General features: G+C 42.6%; 1 protein-coding gene across 1 annotated transcript; it reads left to right on the top strand.

Moving 5' to 3' along the window:
* The first annotated feature begins 9,253 nt into the window (after nucleotides 1-9,253).
* On the top strand, nucleotides 9,254-11,887 carry adprm (ADP-ribose/CDP-alcohol diphosphatase, manganese-dependent). Its single transcript, XM_014178961.2, has 3 exons — nucleotides 9,254-10,100; nucleotides 10,408-10,530; nucleotides 10,650-11,887. The coding sequence occupies exons 1-3, from the start codon at nucleotides 9,524-9,526 to the stop codon at nucleotides 10,937-10,939; spliced, it is 990 nt and encodes a 329-aa protein (XP_014034436.1). The 5' UTR covers nucleotides 9,254-9,523; the 3' UTR covers nucleotides 10,940-11,887.
* Nucleotides 11,888-12,714: the final 827 nt, after the last annotated feature.

The raw sequence follows: 12,714 nt of genomic DNA, 5'->3' as shown, positions 1-12,714 counted from the left end.
GGAAACCATGTGTTTGATGTATTTGATACCATTCCACTCATCACGCTACAGCCCTTACCACGACCCCATCCTCCTGAGTTTTCGACACTTACCTCCCTCTGACGATATAATTAATGAATGAGATCCTTTCAGTAATGTGTGTTCCTTTAAAAGAGAACTCAGATCACTCATCAAATCATAAGATCACAGTAAAAATGTCTAGCAATGCTTTCATTGGAATGTAATTGGAAGTTATCACAAGGCACAAGTACACTATACTTCACAGAGTTTAGAGGGCCTTACAAATAGGCATGTAGATGTCTGCTTCTCCTCCTCCTTTTATAAGGTTCCCTTTGGCTCAAGCAGAGACTGAACAAATGCCTATACTTGGGTCAAAGCCCCTTGAGAATGTGTGGCTTGAGGGAGAGGATGAGATTGGTATGTGATATTAAGGCAAATTAATGTCACTCAGCTTTTGTCACACATCTGCAGGGAGCAGCTGCAGCTCAGGGGGAGATCTCATAGGACAGACTCAGAGGAGAGTGACCTCTGAGGTACATCTTTGGCCAGCAGCCTCTGATGCAAGGGTCTCCAAAGTTTTCAACATTACCTGGTTCACTCTTCTATGCAGAGAAACAGAATGTAGTGCTTTCTTATAAATCATGCAGATCTTTGTATTACAAGAGGTGTCAGCGAGGGCTCCAAAAGCTTAATTGCTGACTTAAATAACTTAAATCCATCTGAGTGTCTTGTGATTGCTGTGATTGGACTTATGAATTAAAGCATAGCTGGTTTCTCCTTCAATACACATTCCTTCAATAGACATTCCTTTATGCTCTTCACAGAAGCCTCTGAGATTAGTGGACGAGGGCGTGGCTGAGATGTGGTCCTCCAGGTCCAGCATCTCACCATGAATCAGCTTCGAGTACAAAAGGACAACACCCAAGATGTATACTGTGCTATGCTGTACTTTACTGTGCTGTACTGTAAAGTACAGCACAGTAAAGTCCTCGTTGATAAATACTGTACTTTAGAAAGCCATAGAATATTATGTATAATTACATATTGTAGTTAAAAAGCCAAACCCTTCATGTTTCTCTTCTAACAGACAACTGCCTTAGTACAGTTGAAGTCGGAAGTTTACATACACTTAAGTTGGAGTCATTAAAACTCGTTTTTCAACCACTCCACAAATTTCTTGTTAACAAACTATAGTTTTGGCAAGTCGTTTGGGACATCTACTTTATGCATGACACAAGTAATTTTTCCAACAATTGTTTACAGACAGATTACTTAACTTATAATTCACTGTATCACAATTCCAGTGGGTCAGAAGTTTACATACACTAAGTTAACTGTGCCTTTAAACGGCTTGGAAAATTCCAGAAAATGATGTCATGGCTTTAGAAGCTTCTGATAGGCTAATTGACATAATTTGAGTCAATTGGAGGTGTACCTGTGGATGTATTTCAAGGCCTACCTTCAAACTCAGTGCCTCTTTGCTTGACATCATGGGAAAATCAAAAGAAATCAGATCAAGACCTCAGAAAAAAATTGGAGACCTCCACAAGTCTGGTTCATCCTTGGGAGCAATTTCCAAATACTTGAAGGTACCATGTTCATCTGTACAAACAATAGTACGCAAGTATAAACACCATGGGACCACGCAGCCGTCATACCGCTCAGGAAGGAGACGCATTCAGTCTCCTAGAGATGAACGTACTTTGGTGCAAAAAGTGCAAATCAATCCCAGAACAACAGCAAAGGACCTTGTGAAGATGCTGGAGGAAACAGGTACAAAAGTATCTATATCCACAGTAAAATGAGTCAATATCGACATAACCTGAAAGGCCACTCAGCAAGGAAGAAGCCACTGCTCCAAAACTGCCATAAAAAAGCCAGACTACGGTTTGCAACTGCACATGGGGACAAAGATCGTACTAATAGAAATAGTAATAGAACTCTTTGGCCATAATGACCATTGTTACGTTTGGAGGAAAAAGGGGAAGGCTTGCAAGCCGAAGGACACCATCCCAACCGTGAAGCACAGGGGTGGCAGAATCATGTTGTGGGGGTGCTTTGCTGCAGGGGGACTGGTGCACTTAACAAAATAGATGGCATCATGAGGAAAGAAAATGATGTGGATATATTGAAGCAACATCTCAAGACATCAGTCAGGAAGTTAAAGCTTGGTCGCAAGTGGGTCTTCCAAATGGACAATGACCCCAAGCATACTTCCAAACTTGTGGCAAAATGGCTTAAGGACAACAAAGTCAAGGTATTGGAGTGGCCATCACAAAGCCCTGACCTCAAGCCTATAGCACATTTGTGGGCAGAACTGAAAAAGTGTGTGCGAGCAAGGAGGCCTACAAACCTGACTCAGTTACACCAGCTCTGTCAGGAGGAATGGGCCACAATTCACCCAACCTTTTGTGGGAAGCTTGTGGAAGGCTACCCAAAATGTTTGACCCAAGTTAAACAATTTAAAGGCAATGCTACCAAATACTAATTGAGTGTATGTAAACTTCTGACCCACTGGGAATGTAATAAAATAAATAAAAGCTGGAATATATCATTCTCTCTACTATTATTCTGACATTTCGCATTCTTAAAATAAAGTGGTGATCCTAACTGACCTAAGACAGGGAATTTTTACTAGGATTAAATGTCAGGAATTGTGAAAAACTGAGTTGAAATGTATTTGGCTAAGGTGTATGTAAACTTCCAACTTCAACTGTATATCTAATTTGTTAGAGTGCTAACAAGCAATGGAGTCAGGGCTGAAAAGCAGCAGTAGTTCTGTCACTCACTGCAAGTTTAATAATGTCTTCAGAAGATGTTAAGAGAGATGGTAACTGGTAAGAGAAGTGATAAATCATGAACAAGCATGCTGTGAACCCTCAGCTTATGCTGCCCCCTATCCAGGCAAGGTTACTATAGTGTTACTAAGGAGACTTAATTGAATGAATACATTCCTGGAGGGCCAGCTGTCCTAAAGATGACAGTGAGAAGGGATCTTAGGGTTGGGGATGTGCCGCATTTCAATAAGTTATCTCCTCTACACCTGCCCTTGTTCATTCCCCTTGGTCAATCTCAGACGTTCAGGTCAATGTAAGCGTTTTCAGAAATTCTGCCACTGAGAGAAAAATAATAGCATTGCTTCTGATAAGTCTGTACGCATGTATTTATTTCCTGAAATATGACAAATTCAAGTGAGCCCAGGCCAAGAAAGCAGCATACATATAATTACACATGAGACACAACACAAAATAAAACATAACTATGGATGGAAGTTAAAACAGTGCAAAGTGCATAAAATAACTTAAAAGAGCAGGTTTAAAAACATGCAATCTATGGTCAACAGCCCTCCAATCTGGGATTTCAAATCACCAATCAGAATAGAATGATGTAGTTTTAAATCCTTGTTCCAAGATGACGGAGCAGCACATCTAAACGCATTCTGACCAAACTCAGTTTTTGTGTTGGGAACATTATATAAAATACAGTTCTGTGGTCTCAGACGAAAGTGTCTACCTGAGGCGGATTAGGGGGTTGCTGTCTTGATCTTGAAAATATCCTTTGTTTTGTTTTCTCTGCATTTTCTCTGTGTTTTATATACTGTATATTTCCACACTATAAGGTTGGAAGAATACTGTGAAATTGTGAAAATGACAATAATTCCCTTTTAGTGTACAGTAAGAGCTGTTTGAAAAGACTGCCTGAAATGCCAGCCTGTTTTGGTGGGAGTTTTGGCCTGCCTGGATACGTCACCAGGAGGTAAATTAGTTAATAGGCCAAGAAGAAAGAGAGTTCAAAACCCCTACCAATAACTTGTTTTCAGTTTTCCCTTACACACTCCCATCCTAGCAAAATTATTGCTATTTTGGTTTATTCGTGACTATTTTCATTGAAAACAATCACAGTAAGGTGCATAATTGTAAGCCAGAAATGATTTGATATTGATATTTTTGAAAAAATGTCTGCACTGGACCTTTAAGATCAATTTGAGCTGAAAGAGGTTATGTTGGACAACATTAAACTGCTCCTGCAGTTTGAGAAATGCCTCAACTAGTGTGGGAGAAGTGCTATTTTGGTGTCATCTGCATATAGATATTTGGAGGGCATGATAAAAGAAAGACACGGATTGCAATGGATTGGCATCATACGCTGTTTAAAAAACTAATCTTTAATGCAACAGATGGTAAAATCTCTAGGCTTATGAGTTAATGTCAGGTCAAGTTCAAGTTGTCTAAAGAAAGCACAGCTATCAGGTTTGTTCAGTCCATTATCAGACTCATAGACACACTTATCTGATGGTCAACAATAAACAAACGATGGTGTGAATTGACCCTTCGTTAATCCCGCACCTGAATTTTGGGCAACCAATCGCAATGCTCCAATGAGAGCAGCTGCTGTCAGTCCTGATCCCTCAGACAAGCTCACTGAAAGCCAGTGAGAGCTATGGCAAAAATTGAGAGTTTAAAAATAATGCAACGGCTAAATAATTTAACTGTGCACCAGTAGTACTTGCTACTGTGATTACTGAAATGCAGAGCCTGTTGGAGTATTTTTCGAATCCGCAATTCAACTTTTTTTGCATTGTTTACTAGCTCAATTGGTTAGCTAGCTCTCAGTCTCATACAATACAACTTTCATCTGCTGTTGACATCAGGATATGATTTGAGAGCACTCGTTAGCTCCAAAAGGAGTTATGGCTTTGACTGCTTTTCTACACTCGATCCCTCCGATGTCAACAACTACAGACCAGTATCCCTTCTTTCTTTTCTCTCCAAAACTCTTGAACGTGCCGTCCTTGGCCAGCTCTCTTGCTATCTCTCTCAGAATGACCTTCTTGATCCTAATCAGTCAGGTTTCAAGACTGGGCATTCAACTGAGACTGCTCTTCTCTGTGTCACGGAGGCTCTCCGCACTGCTAAAGCTAACTCTCTCTCCTCTGCTCTCATCCTTCTAGACCTATCTGCTGCCTTTGATACTGTGAACCATCAGATCCTCCTCTCCACCCTCTCCGAGTTGGGCATCTCCGGCGCGGCCCACGCTTGGATTGCGTCCTACCTGACAGGTCGCTCCTACCAGGTGGCGTGGCGAGAATCTGTCTCCGCACCATGCGCTCTCACCACTGGTGTCCCCCAGGGCTCTGTTCTAGGCCCTCTCCTATTCTCGCTATACACCAAGTCACTTGGCTCTGTCATATCCTCACATGGTCTCTCCTATCATTGCTATGCAGACGACACACAATTAATCTTTTCCTTTCCCCCTTCTGATAACCAGGCGGCGAATCGCATCTCTGCATATCTGTCAGACATATCAGTGTGGATGACGGATCACCAGCTCAAGCTGAACCTCGGCAAGACGGAGCTGCTCTTCCTCCCGGGGAAGGACTGCCCATTCCATGATCTCGCCATCACGGTTGACAACTCCCTTGTGTCCTCCTCCCAGAGTGCTAAGAACCTTGGCGTGATCCTGGACAACACCCTGTCGTTCTCCACTAACATCAAGGCGGTGACCCGATCCTGTAGGTTCATGCTCTACAACATTCGCAGAGTACGACCCTGCCTCACACAGGAAGCGGCGCAGGTCCTAATCCAGGCACTTGTCATCTCCCGTCTGGATTACTGCAACTCGCTGTTGGCTGGGCTCCCTGCCTGTGCCATTAAACCCCTACAACTCATCCAGAACGCCGCAGCCCGTCTGGTGTTCAACCTTCCCAAGTTCTCTCACGTCACCCCGCTCCTCCGCTCTCTCCACTGGCTTCCAGTTGAAGCTCGCATCCGCTACAAGACCATGGTGATTGCCTACGGAGCTGTGAAGGGAACGGCACCTCCATACCTTCAGGCTCTGATCAGGCCCTACACCCAAACAAGGGCACTGCGTTCATCCACCTCTGGCCTTCTGGCCCCCCTACCTCTGAGGAAGCACAGTTCCCGCTCAGCCCAGTCAAAACTGTTCGCTGCTCTGGCACCCCAATGGTGGAACAAGCTCCCTCACGACGCCAGGACAGCGGAGTCAATCACCACCTTCCGGAGACACCTGAAACCCCACCTCTTTAAGGAATACCTAGGATAGGATAAAGTAATCCTTCTAACCCCCCCCCTTAAAATATTTAGATGCGCTATTGTAAAGTGGTTGTTCCACTGGATATCATAAGGTGAATGCACCAATTTGTAAGTCGCTCTGGATAAGAGCGTCTGCTAAATGACTTAAATGTAAATGTAAATGACTGCTTGCTAACAGTGAATGCAGAGCCATTCAGTGGCTAGCTAACCTATAAAATTTTACCAGGTTCCTGCGAAGCAATTGTAATGACAATCCACCACAACATATCCACAAGTTTCCTGATTAGCAAGGGGTAGTCTGTGTTTAATTTAATTGTGTATTAGAAAAGCAGTTTAAGATTATTGTGAGGGGATTTCGCCAGACAGTGGTTGAATGGGGGAAATTCTTCTTCTTCTTCTTCTTCTTCTCCTTTGGTATCATGGTGTTTGCAAATTTTGTTTGTGCATGCCGCCACCTACTGTGATGTAGTGTGTATTTAATCATGTTACATTTGTGATACAAAATGCTCCTGCACCATACCAACGGGCTGGGAGGATGGCACACCACCCCTCAACACACCGTGTAATTCTTCTGAAGTCAAATCTCATATACCCTTATACTTCTCTGCAGCTGCCACCACAACATGTTTCCTGTGATTTACATTCCCTTTATGCAGTACAGTTGATAACCATTGCTATGAACGCTAAGAAGCCAACATTACTGAAGTATTAATCACTCATTGGCCTATCCCTCTGTGCTGGCACAGATCTACTACTCTCTGGGATCCTTTAAGGATCCCTCACTCTTGACCAATCCTCTACTTTCTTCACTGCCTCAGCATATAACACCTTCTGCACTACTCTGACTCTGGCCACTTCAACCTGCCTCTCCCGCATCGGACACTTCCGATCCCCAGCAACATGGTCACCCCTACAGTTGACACGCACACCAGTATCCACTGAAACTACACAATCCTCTGTCCCATGCCCTCCTGCACACTTCCCACATTGTGGAATCTCCCTCCTACACACTGCTGCGACATGACCAGAAATGAGCACAAAAGCTCTAACAGGATGATATATCCTAACATGACTTTGTCAGGTAAAGACTCTGACTCAAAACTCAAAAGGACTGATAGTGACTCCTCTGTTTCACCACGCTCAACACCGGGTCTGCGTCGCACCAAACGGCAGGCATCACAAACACCAGGAATTTTCAACTTCAATTGCTCCATCTTCACACTTAACGCTACCCAAGAAATCACTCCTTTCAATGGTGCCCTGTTCCTGAGAGCAAAGCAAGAAACAGATCTTGACCCAAGTTGCATGGTCAGAAGAAACACAAACTACAGGTTACCTTAACTGATTCACCTTTCTCACCTACTCTGAAACCACAAATGGATCTGCCAAAAGGCAAGTGTGCACTTTCTCCAAAAACGTCACTCCTAAGAGACCAGGTTCTTCTTTACCATGTCCAACAATGCCAGGCTCTGGTTACAAGCTCTTCACCACACCTTCCACCTCACTTAACTCGCCCTCATTCACTTCCATTTCCCCTCAAGAACTCGGTCTGGCGCACAGCTCACTTTGTTTGCACTTGAAATCAATCTTCTTCGACACCCCATCTCCATTTTTATCGCAATCTTCCTCAGATTCAAATCCAACCTCTATTTTCCTCAGTCTTTTTTTCTCCTCTTCTTCTTTTTCCGCCTCCATTCCTCCTAATAAATCCACGTTTCTGTGCCCCTGTCCCAATATTCCAGTTTTTTCCCCATGATTCCCTGAATGGGGAATTGGGATTCCTTGAAAATGTTGTTTGAGGTTGCAACAGTAATCAAGGGGGGCAGAATTTAGCGAAAGGTCAATTGTTTTTTAGGATCTTAATAAAACATGAAACAGCCTGAATAGTGTGTGAGTTCAAACACACCTCTAGGTCTATGTGATTAATATAAACATGTAAAGACTAAATTAATCAGATTTTGTTAATTGTGTGAAAGTGTCCAATAGCCAGTGAGGTGTAGTATTACTACCCTCTAGTGTCAATATTGTGAAAATACGGGGGGAGGTCACTTTAAAAATAATGTGATGAATCAGTAGAGCCACATTACTATACCTGCTAGATTTGTCTATGGCCCTGTTCAATATTTCACGAGAGTCCCGTGCATCTGGTGGTACTGCAGTACTTGTCTGTTGTTTAAGTAACCTGCCATGCAATCCCAATACTTTATCTGATACTGCGCAGTCGCAGCGCAGTTGGGATGTTCGTGAACAAATGCACTGACAGTAGTCGGAATTACCGTTCTTCTAGCATCAGGATATTATGCTGGCAGCAGTATCGCGGATATGTCTTTCTCAAAATAAGAGTTCCCCTGCAAAGACATGCTAAACTTTGGGAATATCGATTTTTTTTTTGTTGATGCAGTACAACTGTTTTTCACAGCATTGCAACCACATTTGAAGAAATAAATAGATATTCTGACGCTTTTTACTATGTATTATTTATACTAGCGTCAGAAATACTCAGTAGGTTAGGTTTTGAGGGGGACTGAGTCGCACGCCTTTACTCCGACCCCTCCATAGCCCCCAATGCATTACACTGTAATACACTGAACATGGGATACATGTTGGTTTGTAGAGAGAATTTTTCTACTCAGTAGGGTCTCTACTAACCAAATATGCAGTTTTGGAGGGGGACTTTGTCGTAAATATCTAGCAGCACTTCGTTCTCCACCGCTCCATAGACCCCAATGCAATACACTGAGACAGGAATAAATGTTTTCTCTCTACAAGCCAATATGTATCCCATGTATAATATGTTACAGTGTATTGCATTGGGGCTATAGGAGTGGTGGAAAACAAAGTGCTGCTGGATATGTACGATACAGTTAGAGACCCTACTGAGTATTTCCCACCCCACTTTAGCTGACACAGTTAGAAAAGTCTTTTTACAGCCCAACATTTAGTCTTTTTACAGCCCAACATGCCAGTGTCAACATACTATTTTGTTCATTATACTGGTTTTAAAAAAGGTTTTTAAAACCAGATGTTGTATTTGTTTTCATTAATTGCTTATTGTATGTTCTTGTTGGCACAATAAAAGTGGCCATTGATTAGATTCCATATCTATTGAATGAAATAGTTATTGACAGTAGTTATTCACTTTGCAACGTTTTGAAATGCAAGCTTTTATTTTGAAAGTTTTCTCATACAAACGTGACGTTATCGTGTGTGCTGCTGACAGAATACTAGTGCAGTCGGACATGTAACAACTCTCCCGGCGTTTTAGAAACACTGTAACCTAACTGTATCAATTGACATGGAAACAATGTACAGTATCTAGTACAAGAGGACAACAGCCACAGAATATCCTGGCAACCTTCACTTCATTCTAGTAGGTAGAATAAGCAAGCGTTCTGGCAGCGGTCAAAAATGTTAGAAGGTTAGCTAGCTTTCTCAAGTGGACTAAAAGTGGAAGTTTGATCAATAACATCATGACAACTGGAATGGAGAACTGCGCCAAACCACTTTTTACATTTGGAATAATCGCCGACATTCAATACGCCGACATAGATGATGGCTTCAATTTCAAACGCTCAAGGAAACGATACTACCGGAACAGTCTTCGCCTATTGCACAATGCACAGAAAAGGTGGACCGCGGAAACTGTCAAACCCCGGTTCATCCTTCAGCTCGGTGACATTATCGATGGCTTCAACAAGAGGCATGGCGCATCAGAGCGAGCCCTGGAAACGGTGATGAAAGAGTTTGACTCCTCTCCGGTTGAAGTCCACCACGTTTGGGGCAACCATGAGTTTTATAACTATAGCAGAGACACCCTAATGCGGTCGGTTCTCAATAGTACTACAGATTCTGAAGCAGGAGAGGGGCATCTCAGCATCTGTGAGATATATGCATATCATTTCAGTCCAGTACCCAAATACCGATTTGTCGTTTTGGATGCCTATGATGTGAGCCTACTAGGGAGAGAGGAGTCCAGTCTGAAATACCAGCAGGCTATTGCTATTTTAAAAGCCCACAATGACAATGAAGATCTGAACCACCCCCCAGGTAGGTATACTGTTAGTAAGGAGGTTTGGACCTTTAGCACAGGTAGTGCACTTGCCCTGTTAACTGCAGGGTAGCTAGTTTTAAACACTGTTCCCCCACAAGTGCTACACGAACCTCATCACATAACTTATGAGCAGAATAGTCTACCACCAGTAACTACTATTTCATTGATACTGCACAATTCCATGTAGCTTGACTGTGGAGAGCCTAATGCCACAGCAGGCCTAATGCTGAGAATGATAGGTGTTTCACATGAATTGAAGTATTTGAAACTTTGTTTAATCATGTCTTTCTCCATATGTTTTAGCGCCTGTGGGGATGGAGCAGAGGTTTGTGAAGTTTAACGGAGGATTCAGTCAAGATCAGCTGGACTGGCTGGAAGGAGTTCTGTCGTTGGCAGACGACAAACTGGAGAGGGTCACCATTGTCAGTGAGTCAAGTCATGAGGCCTACGTAACAAATGTCATAGCAGCCATCATGACATTTGAGATCACCAATGTGACCCAATAGACGAACTGACTAAATAATGTTGACTGTTTTCTTGTACAGGCCATCTCCCTATCCACCCCAGCTCTACAGATCCTATCTGCCTAGCCTGGAACTATGATGCGCTGCTCTCCATACTCCAGGCCCATAAGAGTGTAGTCTGCTTCATGGCAGGACACGACCACGATGGAGGGTATCACAGAGATGACTCCGGAGTGCACTACCTCACGCTGGAGGGGGTGATAGAGACCCCCCCGGGCAGTGACGCCTTTGGTACAGTCTCTGTGTATGAGGACAGAATGTTTTTAAAGGGATATGGAAGGATGTCTGATAGAATACTGATGTATCCATGATAATGCCAAAGATTCTACGGCTATACGGAATCTGGGGAGGGCCAATTCCTTGGGTCCTCATATACACTGAGTATACAAAACATTAAGGACACCTGCTCTTTTCATGACATAGATTGACCAGGTGAATCCAGGTAAAAGCTATGATCCCTTATTGATGTCACTTGTTAAATTCACTTCAATCAGTGTAGATGAAGGGGAGGGGAGACAGGTTGTGTATGTGTGCCATTCAAAGGGTGAATGGGCAAGACAAAATATTTAAGTTCCTATTAACGGGGTATGGTAGTAGGTGCCAGGCGCACTGGTTTGTGTCAAGAACTGCAACGCTGCTGGGTTTTTCCACGCTCAACAGTTTCCCGTGTGTATCAAGAATGGTCCACTATCCAAAAGACATTTAACCAACTTGACACAACTGTGGGAAGCATTAGAGTCAACATGGGCCAGCATCCCTGTGGTATCTTTCGACATCTTGTAGAGTCCATGCCCTGACGAATTGTGGCTGTTCTGAGGGGGAGGGGGGGTTACAAATCAATATTAGGAATGTGTTCCTAATGTTTGGTACACTCAGTATGTGCATATATATATATATATTTCATTTTCTGAGTTAAAAAGAGCCAGTGATTAAAATAAAGCTTTATACCAATATTGATTTAAGTGGAAGAGAACAGGTACTGATAAAACATGTTGCACATTCCATCTGGCCTGAGATTGGGTGCCAAAAGAGTGGGAGAATGTCTCTTCATAACACATAAACACACTGTCTCTCATAATATGTTACCTCAGTAAGTTGATATTGTAGCTCTAAATGATGCGATTGTTGGTGATAGAGCTATTGATAATAACCTGTGTATAATGAATGCTTTGACAACAGTAAATGGATGAATCTGTCTGTTGCACTGTAAGGGGTTCATTATTTTACCTTCAATAAATTTCATTTGATTTCTAAATGTTCCTTTAATAGTCATGCAAATTAACTTTATTGTCATTACTAAATATATGCCATTTGATGCATTTATCAATATCAGGAGTGTGTTCCTAATGTTTGGTACACTCAGTGTGTGTATGTGTCTATATCTTTCATTTTCCGAGTTAAAATGGGCCAGTGATTAAAATAAAACTTTATACCAATATTGATTTAAGTGGAAGATAACAGGAGACTCACGGCTGGAGGAGACTCACAGCAGACCACACTTTAAGAAATATATTTTTCTTTATTCTACTACTTAAACCCTTTTAAGTAGTAACATAACATATTCAGGAGGTAGCCCTGACCGGGGCTTGAACCCAGATCTAGCAAGTGTCAAGCCAACACCTTAACCATTATTCCAAGAGGTCCAAACCTATTGATGAGGTCATTGATTTTGGATACCAAAAGACAGTTTTAGAGTGGATTTTCCCTTTAAGGCTGCTAGATTACCCTTCCTTCTGGAGAGCATGTCCCCATGCTTCTCTACATATCAAGTTCCTCAGTATACATCCCACTTCTCACACCAATGTAGTGAATCTGGAGTATAGCCCTAGACTGGGACTGTCAGTCCAACACCTTAACCATTACACCAAGAGGTCCAAACCTCTTGACAAGGTTGCTAGATGTTGTGTTGAGGTTTCTACACTATATTTTATCTTTCCACTGACCTATCATACCTCACACCAGCCTCAGACAAACGCCCTGCCTATGGTAGATCATAGGAAACAGCGTTGAGCATTACTTACAAGGACAATATTCTGCTGGCCATGGGCCAACCTTACTATGTCTCCATTACCCTCATTCAATAAAT

The sequence above is a fragment of the Salmo salar genome, chromosome ssa28, assembly GCF_905237065.1.
Source record: "Salmo salar chromosome ssa28, Ssal_v3.1, whole genome shotgun sequence".
NCBI lineage: Eukaryota > Metazoa > Chordata > Actinopteri > Salmoniformes > Salmonidae > Salmo > Salmo salar.
This window is presented reverse-complemented; position numbering and strand designations above follow the sequence as displayed.

Bases quoted from the DNA above. Each gene is read 5' to 3' on its own strand.
- adprm (XM_014178961.2), top strand. From the start codon at position 9,524: ATGACAACTGGAATGGAGAACTGCGCCAAACCACTTTTTACATTTGGA. The intron at 10,101-10,407 runs GTAGGTATACTG...CATATGTTTTAG, and splicing joins AGATCTGAACCACCCCCCAG to CGCCTGTGGGGATGGAGCAG. The intron at 10,531-10,649 runs GTGAGTCAAGTC...TTTCTTGTACAG, and splicing joins GGAGAGGGTCACCATTGTCA to GCCATCTCCCTATCCACCCC.